Genomic DNA, 20180 nt, shown 5'->3' with positions numbered 1-20180 from the left:
AACATATAGTTCAAACCAATTGACCTGATCTAAAAAAAAGAGGTGATGCTTTTGTGAAATTGTGAACATTCTGATGTCTAAATCACAAAACAAAAACTAACTTTGTAGTCTTAACCTAAGTGAAAAAAATTGATGGTCACAGCATAGTAATAGTACCGCATTGTATGGAGGAAAATTTTTTGGTAAAAGTCCTTTTATCATATTTTTGAACAAAGAAATTGATAATAATTGGCTTTATTGTTTTTTCCAAAGACTTACCTAGCACTTAACTCACTGCTTAATTGTTTTGTTTTTTAATGAATTATATATCAAATATGGGAGTGATGAATCAAAAGTAGGAAGCACATATCTGACTGAAAAATACTGAAGTTCTAGACTAACAGAGAGCTTCTGAATTCAAGAGCCATTTTTTTTAGTTCTTCGGTTTAATACAGTAAACATTCAATAAATTCCATGCACCAAGCATCATACTCAGTATTGAGGTTGCAAAGACAAAAATGGAGCTTCAAGATGCTTCTCCACAGGAGAAGCAACATATATTGAGATAATTCTATACTATACACATACGTACATTTCACACACATGTACCCATATACACATATGTAAGCAAGAAATATCATGATGTAGTTGACTTTGAAGCCAGGAAGATATGGGATTAATGCCTCTTCTGACACATACTGACTGTGTGATATGGGGCAGATGCCTTATCCTTTCTTTGATGTAAATATCTCTATAAGACTATAAAAATGCAGAAATGGTACTGATCTACATTGGTAGAGGGAATTTCCTCCCCTGGGATTTCCTCATATCTGTAAAATCATAGGGCTAGTCCTTTGACTGGCCTGCTACATAATAAATACATAGTAATTCTAACCATGGAATCCCCCCCACCCCAATGTGGGGGATCAGAAAAGATTGTCAAAGATTGACCATTAAGTTGATCTTTGAAAGTGAGTGGGTAGGTCCAAAAGGTGGAAGTGAGGGCTGAGCGAAGACATAGAGTGAGAGATGAATAATATTGTGACATAGAGAAATTAGGTCAATTGACTTAGAACATCAGATGTAGGAGGTGGGAAACAGGTGGAACCAGTTTGTAAAGGCCTTTAAATTAGGAAAAGGAGACTTTTTTTTTAATCCTAGAATGAGGGGGGGACCCTGGAACTCATTGAATAGGGGAGTGACAAGGATAGACCTGTGCTTTAAGAATATTAGTTTGTCAACTAAGTGAAAAATGAATAGGCTAAGAGGCAGAGAAATTAATTAAGAAGCTCTTGTAGTTTGGGTGAGATTTGGACAGTCTCAATTTGGAAGGGTCATATAAGTGAAGGGAAGGGCACAGAGCTATATAGCTTTCAGTTCTTATCTGGCTTCTGAACTATATTCCTCTCCACTTGGATGTTCCATATTTGGCATATCCAAAATAAAACTCAACTCCCCTGCCCTACTTCCCTTTTTCTATTAAGGGTACTACCATTCCTCTAACCACTCTGGTTCATAGTTCTGGGCTCATTCTTTTTTTTTTTTTTAGGTTTTTGCAAGGCAAATGGGGTTAAGTGGCTTGCCCAAGGCCACACAGCTAGGTAATTATTAAGCGTCTGAGACCGGATTTGAACCCAGGTACTCCTGACTCCAAGGCCGGTACTTTATCCACTAAGCCACCTAGCCGCCCCTTCTGGGCTCATTCTTGACTCTTCTTTATCTGCCCTTCATCTTTGATTCCAACTCTTCAGCCCTTCAAAGATAGAGAGACCCAACTCTTCTCCACCAGTTAGCATGTAGGTTCAAACTGGCCTACATCATTGTGGTAGCCTCCTTATGTTTCTTCTTGCCTTCATTCCTCTCTCCTCTCCCAAATATTTTTAAAACTCAGGTCTGACCATACCACTCCTGGAAAAATAAGTTCTGGAAGCCACCATTTAATCCCATGACCTATCTCTGCAGACATTCTTCTCACTCATACTTCTGTGTTTTTACAGAGTCCGTCTCCCTTGCATAGGGAGAAATGTCTTTAGTCCTCACCTTCACCATGTAGAATCCTGACTTCTTTCTATACAAGTTGGGTATCACCTTTCCTGTTTTGAATCATCTGTACTTTCTTCGTGAGGTGTAGTTGAATCTAGTACAAAAATAACCTTATGTTTATTATGTAGAGGCCTCTTGTGTATAAAATATACACACACACACACATGTCTCCAGTAGAGTGATTTGAAGGCAGGGATTTTTTCATTTTTTGCCTTGTATCTTTGGTGACTAGTACATAGTAAATGCTTAAAAAGTGTTTGTTAGGGTGGTCAGGTGGCATAGTGGATAAAGCACCGGCCTTGGAGTCAGGAGTACCTGGGTTCAAATCCGGTCTCAGATGCTTAATAACTACCTAGCTGTGTGGCCTTGGGCAAGCCACTTAACCCCATTTGCCTTGCAAAAAACAAAACAAAAAAAGTGTTAAGTTGGAGTAATGAATGAAAGAGTTGTGGAAGAAAAAGATAGTTGTTGTGAAGGTAGAATCAGTCCCCAAAGTGGTCTCCTATCCTTTTATGCAACTTGTTTCTTTAATATGGAAAACCAAAAAGAGGCTCATTCTCCAGTCAAAACAGGATTGTTGTTTTTTTCTTCTCTTCAGAGTGATATTTTTGTCTTGTCCGAAACAGATGGAATCTGATAATCATTTTTATACAGTTACCTTTAGTCACTCCATAAACCTGCTACTTAAGTTACCTGGGTAGCCTGTTGAATGTAGTTCTTTAAATAAGGGTTTTAAATTATACTGTATTTTTCTTAGGAATGATTAAAGTTTTTCAGTATTAAGCAAAGATGGAGGTAAAGTATCGATCCTCCAAAGATTCTTGAATCTTATCTAGTAGCAAAAAAGAAATTCACTGATCTAGTGCTGTGAACTCTGTCACAAAGACTTGCGTGGGGCCACAACCAGGGTCAAGTTCTCAAAATACAGGAATATTAGTGAGAAATCTGTAGAACATTCATGTAGTTTTTATGTAGTAATGAGTATTTACTAGAAATTACATTTCTGGTCTGAGGACAGTATAGTTTTTTTTTTTCAGTCAAAAAAACATTTGAACTTACAAGGAACAAATGTGGTAAAGAAAAGAGAGATATATTTGACTTGTCTTTCCTTTTCATGTTTAATCTCTTCAATTCTTGAGTCTGTAGTTGTGTTAATTAATATTTTTGGCAGATTTCTAGTAGAGTCGATTGAAATGTTTAACTTGAAGAATTTGAAGGCTAATTGACTCATTGGTGGGAAAAGAACAGAGCAGTGGGAACCTTACCTAATCCATGTACACTTAAATACAACTGATAGGTAACTTTTTTAGGTGACCATTAGTTTGACATGGACAAAATAATTCTTCTGGAGTGAGATTTCTTAATCTGAGCTCCATGGACTCCTTAGGTCCAAAGTATCCATGAATGGATTCCAGGGAATCTATGAACTTGATTAGGAAGAAAATAACACCCCCCCCCCCAATTATCTAATCCTGGGCAGAGATCCATCCCTAGGCTCCCCGGACTGATTGCCAGAGGAGACTAGAACACAAACGTGGTTCTCAAACCCCATTCTAAAGATTCAGTGATATAGCCACATGAGATCACCATTATCACAAGTCATTGGCCAAATGTGGAAAATTCATATGAAAAATGCATCTTATGGCATTTTATTTGTATTTGAAAAACTTAGAATTTTTTCAGCTGCAAAATAATAACTTAAATTTTAAATAACTTAACTCTTCTTTCTAAAACAGGCTGGAACAATTAAAACATCAGCCACTGGGACAAGCATGCCAACTGGTAAGAAGACTAAGAAAGCTTTGAAATAATAAAGTGCATCCCATTTCACATCCTTAAGCACATATTTTCTTTTCAGGTACAGTTAGCGGAAATGTTATAGTGAACACAATAGCTGGAGTCCCTGCTGCCACCTTTCAGTCCATTAACAAGCGTATTGCTTCACCAGTTGTACCTGGAAATTTAACAGTGAGTTAATTCTCAATTTGTTGATTCTAAAATATTATTGAAGTCCTTTGGCTTTTTCCTGCTGGGTGAAGAAGCAGCCCTTGTATCTTCTCTGGTCATAAATAAGAGACTCCCTGAGCTATACTAATAGAGAAATGATGGTGAGCAGTCTTCTGTTGGATACCCTCTGGATAGGAATGGAAGCTATTGTTCCTTTCATTAATCATTGGAATAATATAGTGTCAAAAATTGAGAACTACCTAATCTTAAATTCTAGGCCTAGTATGACCACTTATTGGCAAATCACTTTGTAACCTTAGTTTCTTCATCTCTAAATATGCGACTAGCAATGCTGTTCTTTTCTCCAGGAATAGCTGTGAGAATCACATGAAGTGATGCAAAAAGAGGGAACCCTTTGAAACACTGATATAGTTTGAAACTGCTAGCAAGATAATTAAGATGGACTTTTCCCTTAAAGTTGTGTTGCTTGTTGTAGGAGGTGCACATCAAGTTCTAACCAGGACTGTTTAGAAAACTTTTTCCCTTTCCCTCTTCATTCTCAAATCACCCACAGGCCAGCACATGCACAAATTGAAGTTTAAAATTCTTTGAATCTCACAAGATATAAGAAATGAGGTAAACATCCTCAGTGCGTTGAGCTATTCTTGAGGTTTAACGAGAGGTTGAGAAGACAACATTTTGAGAGAAACATTTGGGTCAGTACCTTATTAGAAGGGAGATAAAAATGAAGTTTCTAGGGAACAGTAAAATTACACTTTATTACCAGAATATTCCATAGTCCCAAGCATTTTCAAAGTATCCGTTAAAAAACAGCATATACCATATATAACGTATGCTAAAATTACTGAGAATTGACCCAATTCAGCACATGTCTTTTGTTGAAAATGTTGTTCCTACTTAATTTTTCTGCTCTGTGGTAAAAAGATCCAGGTGAAGATAGGAGCTCCAGAAAGAAAACTACCTTGTGTACAGTGGCCCTTAATATAAGTACTTGCGGAGTTGAACAGTATTTATGGACCACTCTTGTGCAGGAGCCCTCTGAGACCATGGCCAGTACTTCCACCTAAGGGATCATTTCAGGGAGCAAGAAAGGCAAGAAGCAAGAAAAAAATGTTCATACATTTCATCATTAAGACAGTCCTTAATGTGTGAAAATGCTAAATATAATATAAGCAGTTATTATGTTAGCCATGAAGATAAATTTAGAGGGTAATTACAATTTCCTAAAGCTCAGTGGGAAAAAAAAAAGATATCCCAGGTGAAGACATGGAAGTAAGGTGGTAGGTATTATAGTATCAGTTTGAGTGATCTCTTTTTAGTGAAGGAAATTAGTTATTTCTATAGTTGATTTGGAGTTTTTTTAAATGAAGCATTATATGAGTGTGAATACACTCAGACATATTTTAAATTGTTGATTGATTAGTTCATCAGAAACTTCAGCTATAAAATTGGAATGTCATGTACTAGTTTGTTCATATTTGCATATTTTCTTTTTATTTTTTCCTTGAAAATTCCTTTTGAGTTTCAGAGAGCTTCCAGATTGTCTAAGGTGAATTGCCATTTGTATCTTTCTGCTTTTTTTTTTTTTTTAAAAGACTACAGGCAGTGCTTCTCCTGCTCAGGTGGTTCATGCACAACCCCGGACAGTCGCCACTCCTGCTGCATCCACTGAGCTGGTCTCTCTAGCGTCCACCCAGGGGGTGCGTGCTGTCACTTCTGTGACAGCCTCTGCTGTGGTCACCACCAATCTAACCCCCGTGCAGGCACAGACCAGGTCTTTAGTGACTCAGGTGACTCAAGGTAAAAGGTTGATTCTACCTCATCTTTTGGTAGTTGTACTCTTAAAATTCTTACTTGTTATCTGAAGATGATGTGGAAAGATGCAGCCCTTTAATAAAGAAACGTCTTTGTAGCCACAGGGGTTCAGCTTCCTGGGAAAGCAATCACCCCAGCACATTTCCAGCTTCTCAGACAGCAGCAACAGCAGCAGCAGCAGCAGCAGCAGCAGCAGCAGCAGCAGCAGCAGCAGCAGCAGCAGCAACAGCAGCAGCAGCAGCAGCAGCAGCAGCAGCAGCAGCAGCAGCAGACAACCCAGGTGCAAGTCCCACAGATCCAGGGCCAGGCCCAGTCCCCTGCTCAGATGAAAGCTGTGGGAAAGCTAACTCCGGTGAGAAGTGTACTTCTGAGAAGAAATGAGGGAGAACTTTTTTTAGGCAACTTATATAAAACCAATGCAGTGTATGATCCATACATGGATCATTCAAAATCTTTTTTTTTTTGCATCATCAAAACTTAGCATTGTTTATGTGGGTAAAGTCAGTTTATGTTGTCTTTAAATGAGAATATTTTTTATATATATATATAAGTGTTGACATTCTTCATCTAGTTTTTTGTGGGACTTTCATAGTATCTTACCATTTCCTGATTCTGGAAGTGCTGCTCCGGGTTTTTTAGCTTCTTCTTTTCATTTGTTCTTAATCTCTCTATCCTTTGATGATCTAGTTCTTCTTCTTGGACTTTGACCCATTTCTTTTTTGTCTTGATATGAGAAACTCCTAGAAAGATACTATATTGTGTGTGTGTGTGTGTGTGTGTGTGTGTATGTATGTGTGTGTGCAAGCATGTGCATGCGCACATGTACCCTTGTGTGTGATGGCGGGGGAGAGATTAGGTTGTGAAATCCTAAGAGCTTTGGAGAATGGACTGATTTATGAAAAAAGGAGCAGGTGTATACTTCTGGTTACCTCCCCTTTCTTTTTCTTCTTTGAGGCCCATTATCTTTATCCTATTCTTGGCCTTTTGGACATTTGCCTAGCCCACTCTGGATTCCCACCTTTGATCCAATTCCCATCTAATCTTTTTTCCCTCTGTCAAGATCTCTTTTCATCAGATTTTCACATATAATTATGTGAATTACTTTGGTGACAGCTTAATATACTATCTCTACCAAAGGAACTTCTATTTGAATATAGGACAGTGCCTTAGTTAAAGCAGTATATTCCTAAGGGAAGAATTTCAGAAATCATGGGCAAACTGGTAAGGAAATAGATTTTTGGGTAGGAAGGGCCATTCTTGAACATTCTTTTTTTTTTCCAATTATATACAATAGTAGTTTCTAATTTTTTTCTCTACCCTCCCTTCCCTCCCTTCATCCCACATCAGAAGGCAGTCTGATAATATTTACATTCTTTTCATGCTATACATAGATTGAAATTGAATGTGTTGGGAGAGAAATCATATCCTTGAGGAGAAAATAAAATATTAGGGATAGCAAAATTATGTAGTACATAAGACACTTTTTAAAAAAAAATTGAAGATAATAGACTTTGGTCTTTGTTTAAACTCCATGGTTCAGCAACATGGTGGCATTGATCAACTTTGATGGACTCGCTCATTCTATCAGTGAAACAATCCGGGACAACTTGGACCTATCTGTGATGGAGAATACCATTTGTATCCAGAGAAAGAACTGTGGAGTTTGAACAAAGACCAAGGACTATTACCTTTAAATTAGAAAAAAAAAGACCTAATATCTTATTGTCTGATCTTGCTACCTCTTATACTTTATGTTTCTTCCTTAAGGATATGATTTCTCTCTCATTACACTCAATAATATACCATGGAAAAAATGTAAAGACTGGCAAATTGTCTTCTGTGGGGGGTGGGAAGTAAGACTGGGGAAAAAATTGTAAAACTCAAAATAAATAAAATCTTTAATAAACTCCACGGTTCTTTCTCTGGGTACCGATGGTATTCTCCATTGCTGGTGCTCTAAAATTATCCCTGATTATTGCATTGATGGAATGAGCAAGTCCATTAAGGTTGATTGTCACCCCCATGTTGCTGTTAGGTATACAGTGTTCTCCTGGTTCAGCTCATCTCACTCAACATCAGTTCATGCAAGTCTTTCCAGGCTTCTCTGAAATTCCATCCCTCTTGATTTCTAATAGAACAATAGTGTTCCATAACATACATAGACCACAGTTTGTTGAACATTTTTTCAAAGTTGAATTTTTCTGAGCCAGAGACCAACAGGTTTTAGATTCCTAGGTTTTCTTGCTTTTCAAGTTTTATTCACAAGAGAATGTCCATATACAGAACTACTTCATCCTAGTCCCTAGGCCTTTTAACTTTTCTTTGAAGTAATGTCTCTGAGATGAACTCATTCTGACTTGAGGGTTAGAAGGTCTTGATGCTTAGAGTCATGAATTCCTTATCAACCAAGCAATCATTTCTGTATAAATGCTTATGTTGTGCCTGCCCTGTTGCTGAGTGCAAGGTATTCAAAAACAGCCAAAAGACAGTCTCAGAGCTTACAATCTAATGGGGGGGAGACCACATGCAAACAAATATGTACAAAAGCAAACTATGTGCAGAATCAGTAGGAAATTATTAATAGTGGGAAGACACTAATATTAAGAGGAGTTAGGGAAAGTTTCCTTTAGAAAATAGGATTTGAGTTAAGATTTAAAGAAAGCTAGGGAAGCCAGTAAGCAGAGATGATAAGGGATTACATCCCATCTTCCTTTGGCAGACCTGAGAACTTTTCCATTAAATAATTCTTGATATCTTTTGTTTTTACATCACTTACATTTCACAATGTATCTTTTTCCTTACCCTTTCTAGAATATTTTGTATAACATATTTTTATAATAAATGTGTAACAGAATAAAAAAACAAAAGTTTAGGAAAAACTAAAATTTCAGTCAAATAATGGCATTAAGTAGTATACCACACCCATAGCCTTTGCATCTTTTGCAAAAAAAGATAGAAGGTTCTCTTATCTGGGGCCAAGGTTTGTCATGATCATTGCTCAGCCTTTAGTTTGATTGTTTTGTTGTTGTTCTTTCCTTTTACATTGTTGACTTCTTCTGTACCTGATTCTGTTGATTTCAGTTTGCATCATTTCATGTATGTTTTCCCATACTTTTCTACAATTATATCAGTTTCTTATAGAAACACAGTATTTTATTACATTCTGTGCTACAACTAGTTTAGGCAATTCCCAAATGATGGTTGTCTTTTTTGTTTCCAATTCTTTATAAATACAATAAGTTCTGTACTTTGCTATATGGAGAGCCTTTATTCATCACTGAGCTCCTTGAGGTGGTAAGATCTCAGAATCAAAGTGTATGAACATTTTTGTCACTTTCTTAGCATTATTACAAGTTACAGAATAGTTGAACAATTTCATAGCTCCATCAATAGTGAGAGCAGGCTTAGTTCTAAAGAAAATATATTTCTGGATTTGTTTGCTGAAACTACAATCAAATTATTTTTTTTGTTGAGACCTGGGAATATTGATTTCTCCGTATCCTAGACTTGCTAATCAATCAGAATCTGTTTTGTTATTTCATTATGTAAAGTTTATCATTGTACTTTCTGGAGTGGTTGCTCTGTGTTCAGAAGCAGTGCCTCTCACTCTGAATTACGAATCCAAGGATGCCAATAAGGTCTTAAATCCTTATTACAAATTTAAAGCACTTTAAAAACCATATAGCAATGTATGTGTGTGTGTTTCCATGTAACAGGTTAGTTATATTAACGATTACATTTTCTTTAGGTATTAAGCCTTCATTTATTCATGAGAGCATATCAGTTTAGTTTCCAGGGGAGTAAGTTTTATTTTATTTTATTTTTTTTTGTAAGGAAAATGGGGTTAAGTGGTTTGCTCAAGGCCACACAGCTAGGTAATTATTAAGTGTCTGAGACCGGATTTGAACCCAGGTACTCCTGATTCCAGGGCCGGTGCTTTATCTACTGCATCACCTAGCTTCCCCTGGAGTAAGTTTTAAAAATGGAAACATTTTGCATGATTTTAGACAATTTATTTGTTCTTAGGAACACCTGATCAAAATGCAGAAACAGAAACTCCAGCTGCCCCCACAATCAGGGCCTCAGCCACAGGCTCAGCCAGGGGCCCAGCCACAGGCAGCCCAAGTACAAGTGCAGCAGCAGCCACAGCAGACACCACAGCTGGCAGCAGTAGCAGCCCCAAGGCCTGGAGCTCTTCTCACGGGCACAACGGTCGCCAACCTCCAAGTTGCTCGTCTTGTAAGTTCTCATTTAATGTGGTTCATGTTGGGGAGATCAGCATGTAGTCATAGGCACAGGTAAATATGGATGGGTAGATGTGATTTGGAAAGGGTTGATAGAAGAACTGGGACCTGAGGCTCACCTTGTTATGGTGCTGAAGAGGTCATCAATGGCTGTGGTGCATGGGGCAAACATGAAGGAAGAATGGGACATAAAGTTGGGGAGATATTTGAATGCCAGGACTAGGATCTTAGTCTTTAGGGTAGGGGTAAGTCTTTGAAGTTGTGTGTGTGGGGGAAATAATCCAGACTCTTTCTTTTAGCTTTTTTAGAGACATTTTATTAATAAAGTGTTTTTCTTGGAGAAAAGTTTTACAGGCAGTATTCCCCCTGCTAATCTTGTAACCTTTTTATCCCAGACAACTTTGAAATAAATGATGAAATTCTGCATTAAAGTAAAATAAATATACATAGAAATTTTGATTAACTTGACAGAACACTAGAAGTGTTAATCTCCACACACTTTTGGAAAAATATCTTTCTGAAACCAATAACTTATTCTAACATTTCCTCTTTCAATTTGGTCAACTGTAAACAAAGAGTATGGAACTGAATCTATTATTTCATTGACTTAAGGAATTCCTAGATGAGGAAACTATCTACTACTGTAAGTCAGCATCTGTAACATGAACTAGACTGTTGGCTAGAGCTATGAGAAGTTAAGTGACTTTCTTAGAGTTACACAGCCAGTGTATTCAGAGAAGATGAGACTTGAATCTAAGTCTTCAAGGCCAGAAAGAAATTCTCATTTTTAGTTTGGTTATCATAAAAAACAAACACTTTCTAGTGACTAGTCTTGGGGTTTTAGTGTTCCCTTCCTGAAACTGATTGTCTTCTATCCCCTCAAGTTATTGTCCTATCTTATCTTTCCTCTCTTTCACATTTGGATTCCTATAAAAAGCCATCTGTATTGCTTCCGCTTCTTCTCTTTTTACTCATCCTTTGCAGTCTGGGAACTACAACACTCAACTGAATGTCACTCTTCACAATTACCATTATTCTCATAATTGCCAGATTTGAGGGTTTTTTTTCACTTACCAAATTTTACCATTCACTCTGGATTTTTGTACATTGGCTTTGGTCTGGTTTTCCTTACTGTCTGACCATTCCTTTTTACTTTTGCTGAATTATTATTCATATCAGGTCCCTATGTGTATGTGTGGAGGTGACCCTCTTCTCTCTCTAGATTGCCCTCTCAATGACCTTCTCTATAAGCTCTTGAGGACTTCAGTTACCATCTTAGTAACTAGGTTATCGTAACCCTATTCTCTCCCATGAATTTCAGTCATTTCAAACAGGATGTCTCAGAGACATCTCAAACTCAACATATCTAAAGTTGAACACATTCTCTTTCTCTTCCCAATCTACTCCTCTTCCAAACCTCCCTTTTCTTGAAATTGGCACTGTCATGTTTCCAGAGTGCTGCTGGTGTTATCCTCAGTCCTTTATTCTACTTCACATACTTCCCTTCTCTCTCCCTCCCCCTGCCCCAGTCAGTTAGCAGACTTTGCCATTTCTGCTTCTACAATATCTTTCATCTGAACTGTTCTTTTTCTCACATAGCTACAGCCTTAGTCCAGATCCTTGTCACCTTTGGTCTGTACTGTTCCAACAACTTCCTAATTATACCCCCTACTTCAATTATCTCTCCCAATTCTGCTCTATCACATACATTTGTCAAAGTGATTTCATTAAGTGTAACTATTTGTCATTCCTTACTCATTAAATTCCAGTGGTTTCCTATTGCTTCTAGAATAAAAAATAAAATTTTCTTTTTGTCTTTTAAAACTCTTCACCTCCTGGCCCAGACCTCCCTTTTCAGCCTCATTCTACCTTAATCCTCACTCAGTGGTCCTGTCAAGCTGATCTCTATTCTTGTCACAAGCACTTGATGCCCTCTTTCTGGGCCTGGTTATATCATTCATCAGTGCTTGGAGTTCACTCCTTCCCTCTTTACCCCTGCCTCAGAGAGTTCCTCTCTTCCTTCAAAGGCCAAAATGTCTTTCCTGATGCTTCTTCTCAATTTTTAGTACCCTTCCCTCCTTTTGTATTTATTATCTTTGTGGGTGTAAATCACAGAGACCTTATGTGAGCAGATTTCCTCCCCTAATAAAATGACCCAAAGTCCCTTTAGAACAGGGATCATTTCAATTACATCCCCAGACCCTAGCACATTGGCTGACACAAAGCAGGCCTATAGTAAATTGACTGAGATACTAATTCCAGGAAAACAGGTCAAATTAAAGGGAGGCCAAGTTTTCAAGATCCTGACTTAGTTATATCATTTCTCATTTTTATTAATATAACGAATATCTTAGTGTTCTGTGCTTTCACAAATATCTTAAGCAAGGCAGCAGTAAAAGCTGTCTTTTTAGGAATATTGATCTTTCAAAAAAAAGATTAAACTTAACAGTGATTCAGCAAGAAGGATGAAAGCAGAGAGTTTGATGTAAGAAGACTAGAGAGTAGATTATATCAGTAATTCCAATGGGAGACAGAGGACCTTGATTTATATGGCAGTGGGTATAGAAAGGAAGAGCTTTAGAGGAGACCTAACAGACATCTTTGGGATCCCAAACAGATGTTAAGGAGAGTTCTAAATCCATCACTGGATTCTGTTCATCTTTTGTTTCTAACTTTTTTTTATCCATCTCTTTCTTTTTGTACCTACTATCCTTACTCAGGTGGGAATTATTGCAATAGCTTAGTTTATTGTCTTCCTGCATGCAGAATCACTTCCATCTTTAATGTTTTTTATGCCTGTTTCATTTTACTAATCACAGCTCTTATCATGTTATTTTCTTGCTTTCAAACCTTCAAAGTCTTGTCACTGTTGATTAAGGTCCAAGATTGTTAGCCTGGCATTCAAGATTACTTGAAAATTTTGAGTCTGTGTGGCATTTTTATATAGTTAAATTCTGATCCAAGGTTAATGTTGACATAAGTTAATTTTACTATAATCGTGTTCATATGTATACAAACTATTTGGTAGGATATAATAATGAACTTAAATAATCTGTTATATCTTATTGTTTAGACTCGTGTTCCTACTTCTCAGTTACAAGCTCAAGGGCAGATCCAAGCTCAGACAACTCAGACTGCTCAAGTGGCTTTGGCAAAACCACCAGTTGTATCTGTTCCAGCAGCTGTTGTATCATCAGCTGGGGTCACAACACTTCCTATGAATGTTGCTGGGATTAGTGTTGCTATTGGACAGCCACAGAAGACAGCAGGTATTTCTCTGAAAATTCTCCCAAGGGTAATAATTTTTGGGAAGAGGTCACTTCTCTAGTTTTCATGTCTTTGTTTTTGTTGTTGGGAGTAGTTAACAAGTTTATAGGATATTGAAAAAATATTTTTATTGGCTGTATTATATCAATGTGAACTTTTGAAACTTTAATAAGTATAATTATTCATAATTATCTTGTTTGATGTAGTATATGTATGTAGCATAATGGATAGAGGACAGACCTTGCAGAATCTGTCTGCCAAAAGGCAACACTTGGGTTTAGGTCCTACCTCTTAACACACACTGGCTGTGCATTCCTGGGTAAATCACTTAACTTCTTTATGTTTCTGGCAATTCCCTAAAACTTCAATTTCAGATGATTTGGTGATCCACATTGATAGCTGTTTCATGTGTGGAATTCCTTTCACTGATGAAATAACAGGTCTGAATCAGGACCTAAAAAAAAATCGGGAGCCAGAAATCAGATAATTGGAAACAAGGAAGTTTCAAAAGTTTTTTAAAAATGTAACTAAAAATATAGGTACATATTTGAGCTTAATTTCCTTAAGGTAGCTTTATAAATATCCATCAAAAAGCCTATCCTTCCAGAAGGTGGTGGGCCTTGGTGCTCAACATCCACAGGCTTCCCTGTTGGAGACATAGTCCTCAGATTGGTCTAACAAAGTGTTTGGTGATTTGTAGGGCAAACGGTGGTTGCACAACCTGTGCATGTCCAGCAGCTTCTGAAGCTCAAGCAGCAAGCTGTTCAGCAGCAGAAAGCCATCCAGCCCCAGGTGGCTCAGGGTCAAACTCCTGCACCACAAAAGGTATTTTGACATTAGATCAAGAGCACTAGTTCTTCTCTCCCTTTTATCCTCAAGCTCTTATTCTGGGTCTGTATCCCTAGGGCTACAACAAAAGTACAGTTGTTTTGTGTCCTTCACATGGATTTTATAGTTGAGGCTACTCTTCCAAACCAAAAAAGAAAATTCTTTTATTTTTTTACTTTCAAAAAGCTTTGGCAGATCTGAAAAGCTTTTACATATAGACCAGATGGTAGACTGCATGTGGTCTTTCAAGTGTTTGTCAAGGGGGGAACTTATCACTAGATTGGATGAATGATAGTTTTTTTTTTTTTTTGGTCTACATCAATGCTTGGTAGCTGTCTTTCAACTTGTAGAGGGGTCATGATCTGAGATAGTGGATCTTATGTTGCTTATGTTGATGAAATCGCAAATCCTTAAAGGAAGAGGTAATCTAAAAATGATAATCCCTTTAAAGTTAATTTTTAATTTAAATCGACTGTTTTCTTTATAGCTGGTGAGTGTTTTTGTTTTTTAAATCAAATCTTAATTGGTGTTGTTTAGAATCATGTCTTTCTTTCAGATAACTGCACAACAGATAACTGCCCAAGGCCAACAACAGAAAGTAACCTATGCTACCCAGCCAGCAATTAAAACCCAATTTCTTACTACACCTATTTCCCAGGCTCAGAAATTAGCAGGGACCCAGCAAGTGCAAACCCAGATACAAGTGAGTATCTATTACCATTCCAGGTGCAGTAGTTGATCTGGATCTTTCCAGAGTAGTAATTTTGGATATATGTACAATCTGCAAAACTAGGAAATCTAGACTATATATTTTTTTCAACTTTAGGTTATGATGAATTAACAGTTGTTGAAGATTCAGGTCGCAAGGAAATATAAATTGAACCTTGTTGATGATAATTATTTTTGAACAAAAATAATTGAGGATGAAGGAAAGGATACTAGTTAGTGATACAGTGTCTGTGAATTTCTTGTAATCAGACTTTTTTATATTGAAGGTTGCAAAGCTTCCTCAAGTAGTTCAACAGCAAACAGCTGTGGCCAGTATTCAGCAAGTGGCCTCTGCTTCTCAGCAGGTAAGATTGGAAAACAGCTTGAATATTGATAACACGTGGCATTTTTTTTTTGGCGTGTATGTAGCTTAGACTTATTTTTCAGTCTTTTTTATGAAGTCCAGAATAATCTGTGTTCTGTTACATGATCATCTTTTTTTGGCTCCTCATGAAAATGGAGTCTTAACCAAAAAAGTAGGGCCCATGTTTTCTATACTCAGAGAGCTTGTTGACTTAACCAGTTGTGGGTATTCTCTCCAGGGATACAGATTGCCACCCCATTGTGCCTGCCCATCCTGTTCACTCAGTGAACAGATGGCCTTTTTCCCTTCCTCTTGATGTGGCCAGGATGCCAAGGGAGCATACAGGCTGCCCCTTGGTTATCCTTTCCCCCCATCACAGGGATTGGCCCAGTTTCTTTCTCACACATACATTTCTTTGATTACATCCTTTCCACCATTTCTCCATCACAGCTTACATGTGCTCTGTTGCAGGCTGCTTGCCCCTGCTGGGGCCTTCCATTGCCTTTGGGGTGAATCTCAACTCCGTGACTGACAGCTGTGCCACAGTATCTCTTTAAAAAAACAATTTCTGACAAAAATTGCTCTATTGCTCTTAAGATTAAGTCCTAGCACAGACGCAGGCAAGCGAAAGCATCTTAAACTCTGCAGAAGTAGACCATGTGTTCATTTCCTGGATGAGGTCTTTATCTTTTTCTCAAGGACGTAAAGTCTTGATAATATGTATTCTTTCATTTTGCTTTAGTGTTATACAATGGCAATTATAGCCATTCAGACTACCTGGGGACTATATGAAAGCAGGGATTTTATTTTTTTCTCATTTACATCTTGCTGGAAGCTGAAGGCCTCACTTTAAATGAATTCATTAACAAAAACTTTTTAATCATCTACTATGTGCAAGACCCTGTACTAGGTTCTAGAGATCTTAAGACAAAATTGGAAGAGTCCCTGCCCCTAAAAACTGATAAATTACTGGAGAAGGGGGTGGAGGAAATAGAAAACATGTATAGCCTTAATTTGAAGTTTTATGGTTTCACAAATTCATCCATGGAGTGAGCCAGTGTGGCACAGTCGAAAGGACACAGGGTTGGAAGTCATTGGTTCCTAGGGAGATAGACCCAGCCCTGCCACTTCCTCCCTGTGCAACCTTCGACAAGACGTTCCCCACTCTGGGACTCAGTTTCCTCATCCGTACCATGAAGGCATGCCTGAGGCTCCTTCTACTTCTACATCTAAGAATTAAGAGTTTTCAAAGAAGCTTCTCATTAGTTCTTCCTCCCAAAGGCCCTAGCCACACCCCTTTTTTGGTTTTGTTTCTGTTGTAGCATATTCATAACATATGTGAGATTTTTCAGTTAGCTTGTCTTTTCTTTTCTCTGGGCTAGGCGTCACCACAGACCGTGACACTCTCTCAAGCAACAACTGCAGGTCAGCAGGTCCAAATGATCCCTGCAGTGACTGCAACAGCTCAGGTGGTTCAGCAGAAACTCCTCCAACAGCAGGTGGTGACAACAGCCTCCACGCAGCTTCAGGCCCCAGGTGTACCCAACCCCGCCCAGGGGCCAGCCAGCTCTGATGGCCAGAGTCAGCAGGCTAAGTTACAAATGAGAATGTCGACTGTCAGGTTAAAGACAGCTAACAAGCCTAGTTGAGCCAAGCATGGGGAAAGTGGGGATATTCGTTTTCTTTGGTCAAGCTCCAGCTGCAAAATAGGCATACCCTTTCTATTTCCTGGGCTTAAGGCAGAAAACCACTGTCTTTATAGAGGACATTTTATTTATTTCTGAATCTTGGAAACATTTCACACCAAAACACCTGACCTTTGGAAAATTCTTGTCAAAACAAAGTAGTGTAATTATTTTATTAAAGTGTATCCTTCTCTTACAGAAAAGTGATCCTTCCTGAAAGCTTCTCTGTACTGTATAACTAATGGAAATAATGACCATGGTGATCAGTACTCTCCTTCTTCATTCATGGCAGTGTTTTCTCCAGAGCACTAGTACTGGGTTTTGATAGCCACTTAGTAGAATTTCTTTGTAGTAATACAATATTTTGCACATTACATTTGTGCTAATTGGTTTGTGCAGTGGGTCCTAAAATCGGAAGTCTTTTTTTTTAAACTTAAAAAAATTCTAGATAAGACTTTAAATTAATTCTTCCACCTTATCCAGAAAAGACAAACCATGGTCCTTTTAGTGGAGGGAACAGCTAGAGTCAGTCACCTATAATTGAGTTTTCATTCCAAAGAGTAGCCATTGTGTTCTGTGCTTTCTAAAAGTGATTTGTTTTCATACTTTTAAAGGAAATGTTTGGTAATGCTATTCATCAAAGCACATTTTAGGCGCATTCCCTGTATTTTGTCTATTGGCTTATTTCATATGCATTGGGCTGCTTTAGATTGGTTCAGAGAAGTGATGGGACTCTGAGGTCTTGGATTAGTTAGAACTCAAGTGTCATAGGTACCCCCTGTTTTATTGCTTTATTATACTCCATGGTGACCTGAATCTCAGTTTATGTAGATGAAGAGCTAAATAGAGAGATGAGAGTGGACACAGCAAGAACATTCTGATGTTCAGGCTGTGGGGAAGCTGGGAAGCATTCTATATTCACATATGTTCATATGTAGATGGAGCATCTTAGGGTCCAGAAATAGATCAAGTGATCTATGCATTGTAAATGTGTACAAATTTTTAATACATTGAAAAAAACCAAACTATGCTAGTCTTATCAAGGAGGATATTCTGGGCAGTCATGCATTTTCATTTTCCAGGGTTTCTACTTGAGCAAATCTTGGTTCAGCCTAGTAAAGGGGAGAACCTTAACCAGCTACTACTTGTGGAGCTGTATGATAATTGAAGGAAAAAAAAGGGAAGATTCCTGTTGCAGGGTTTTTTGTTGATGATGTTTGTTTTAAATAAGGGAAGGCAGTGGATGGAATGTTAAATGGCTATGCTGGTTGATGATGGCATTTTACAAACATATCTCTTGCCATATTTTTAGTATGCAAAGGGAAAAAGCCTAAATAGTACCTTTACATCCAGAGAAAGGTTAAGGGTATACTTTTTTTCTTTAACAAATGCCAGTTTTATGTCTTATAACATTCAAAAGTTAAATTTTTTTTTATTGAAAAATCTATTTTTCCTCTGTAAATGCATTTTTTAAGTTTTCTTATTTTAAGTAATTTGTCAAAGAAATTAATCCACTTTTCAATTAAAAAAAGCTAGCATCCTGCAGAATTATTTGGACGTAATCAAACTCTTTTCTAGCTCTAAGTAAGTAGGTTAGAAAGATAGTAAAGAGCATACGTTTAAGAATCCTAAAATTGAAGTTGTTTGAAAAAGGCTGGAGTACTTAAACAACTCACTACTTTTATGGGATTTCATAATTTGTAAAAATTTTGATTTTCAAGTGAATTGTTCATACAGAATTACTTGAAATGAAAATGTCATTGTGCATGCTGCTTTTTCAGTATGACAGTTTCAAATATTACAAGTATTCTAAACTTGCAGAATTAAAATGTATAGGAATTGTCCATACTTATTTCCATTTTCCCACCCTGCTAGTTTTTTTCTTTAGATCTTCAAAGTGAACCTTTTAAAATGATGATAGAATTTAAATGCATTTAATTTTAGAAATGCTCAGTAATTCCCAAAAGGTAATTAATTGTTCGAATAAAAAGCCCCCTATTATCCTATAGCAGTCTGGGTAGACAACTTAGAGCCAATTGCAGAAAAGCTTTTAAAAGTTTAAATAGTCGTGTTTTTATAATTGCTGTATGTAATTCTTGCCCCTGTCACTACTGGTGAACAGGAATCTGATTGTCCCCAGATTCTTGGCAAGGAGATTTTAGTTAAATGTCAGTAATCCTAATAACACAGAAGTTGACTTGACAAGCTCATGAGCATACACGTCTAAGAGGAGAGAGCAAGGAAAGGTTACGTCCATGCAGTCCTTTGAGTACTTACACTCCATCCCCAGTGTTCTGACTCATCCAGTTCCGCAGCTTCAGGTTTGAAAGGCCAAGCTTTCTGTTTTTAAGACAATAATGAAGTTGGGTTCAGCAAAGTTGTCTAGGAAGTTTCAGACTGTTACTGTTAGCAAAAATTCTGTATTACCATGCAAATCAGGCCCTCTTATTGCAATATAATGATTCAAGGGTGAATTTGGGAACACAGCAGCAAAATCGTTGTGAGATTGTACTTCGGCCACCATTGAAACCAGTTACCCAGCTATTCTCTAAGAGACATTTGTTTTCATTCAGGTTAGACAGTGTTGTAAAACATTCAGTGGGGAAGCACATTGCCTGCATCCAGTGCTGTTCAGATGTTGTGCCTCGAGGGGGAATGGTTTTTCTTTTAATAAATAAAAATGCTGGCTTCAAAACAACACTGTAACCGGTTAGCTGTTGTGTTTTAAAACATACAGGAACAAGGTTGAAATTGTAAATACTTTGTAAACATAAACATTTGTACTTGAATAGTAGGATTTTAAAGAGCACTGACATCCTACCAGATAAAAGGTATAATAAAGTGTCCTTTTTTATAAATCTTTGTTTTGTTTTTCCTAGCACAGTATTTTAGTGATAATAAAACACTAAATCTTCATTATTTGCCTGCAAAACAAGCTGCCTTCTCACCTGGTGTAGGCAGAGGCCTGTGGTCAATTCTTGCTTCTGGGGAAGAGCTGGAGAGATGTTCTGTAAATGCTCTTGGTGAGGAGGGGGTCAGGCAGGTGTAGAAAGCCGGGCGGCAGGCCTTCCGCCCGGGGCAGGGGCCCGGGGCAGGGGGCGGTGGGGCCGGGCAGGGAGGCCCGGGATGCGGAGCCGCATCGCCCTCGCCGCCGCCGCCGCCCTCATCACCATCCTCACCACCATCTCCATCACCATCCTGGCAGCCGGCCGCTCCGTGCCCTGGCACACACTGTGGCATGGGGGCCGCTGCGGACTGGCAAGGCCAAGCGCCCGGGCC

The 20180-nt window shown here is 38.1% G+C and overlaps 1 protein-coding gene across 1 annotated transcript in view; it reads left to right on the top strand.

Annotated features, from left to right (window-relative positions):
* EP400 (E1A binding protein p400) overlaps window positions 1–19927 on the top strand; it is a 135009-nt gene extending 115082 nt beyond the window's left edge. The window contains exons 44-53 of the mRNA XM_074205228.1: window positions 3759–3804; window positions 3881–3990; window positions 5586–5790; window positions 5904–6157; window positions 9832–10044; window positions 13123–13318; window positions 14017–14141; window positions 14701–14847; window positions 15140–15217; window positions 16599–19927. Of these exons, the coding sequence (XP_074061329.1) occupies window positions 3759–3804; window positions 3881–3990; window positions 5586–5790; window positions 5904–6157; window positions 9832–10044; window positions 13123–13318; window positions 14017–14141; window positions 14701–14847; window positions 15140–15217; window positions 16599–16865 (1641 nt within the window). The 3' untranslated portion in view covers window positions 16866–19927. The remainder of the gene's footprint in view (window positions 1–3758; window positions 3805–3880; window positions 3991–5585; window positions 5791–5903; window positions 6158–9831; window positions 10045–13122; window positions 13319–14016; window positions 14142–14700; window positions 14848–15139; window positions 15218–16598) is intronic.
* The last annotated feature ends 253 nt before the right edge of the window (window positions 19928–20180 follow it).

This window comes from Macrotis lagotis, chromosome X (genome assembly GCF_037893015.1).
Source record: "Macrotis lagotis isolate mMagLag1 chromosome X, bilby.v1.9.chrom.fasta, whole genome shotgun sequence".
Classification (NCBI taxonomy): domain Eukaryota; kingdom Metazoa; phylum Chordata; class Mammalia; order Peramelemorphia; family Peramelidae; genus Macrotis; species Macrotis lagotis.
Note: the sequence above shows the minus strand (reverse complement) of the source record. Positions and strands in the feature narration are given on the sequence as shown.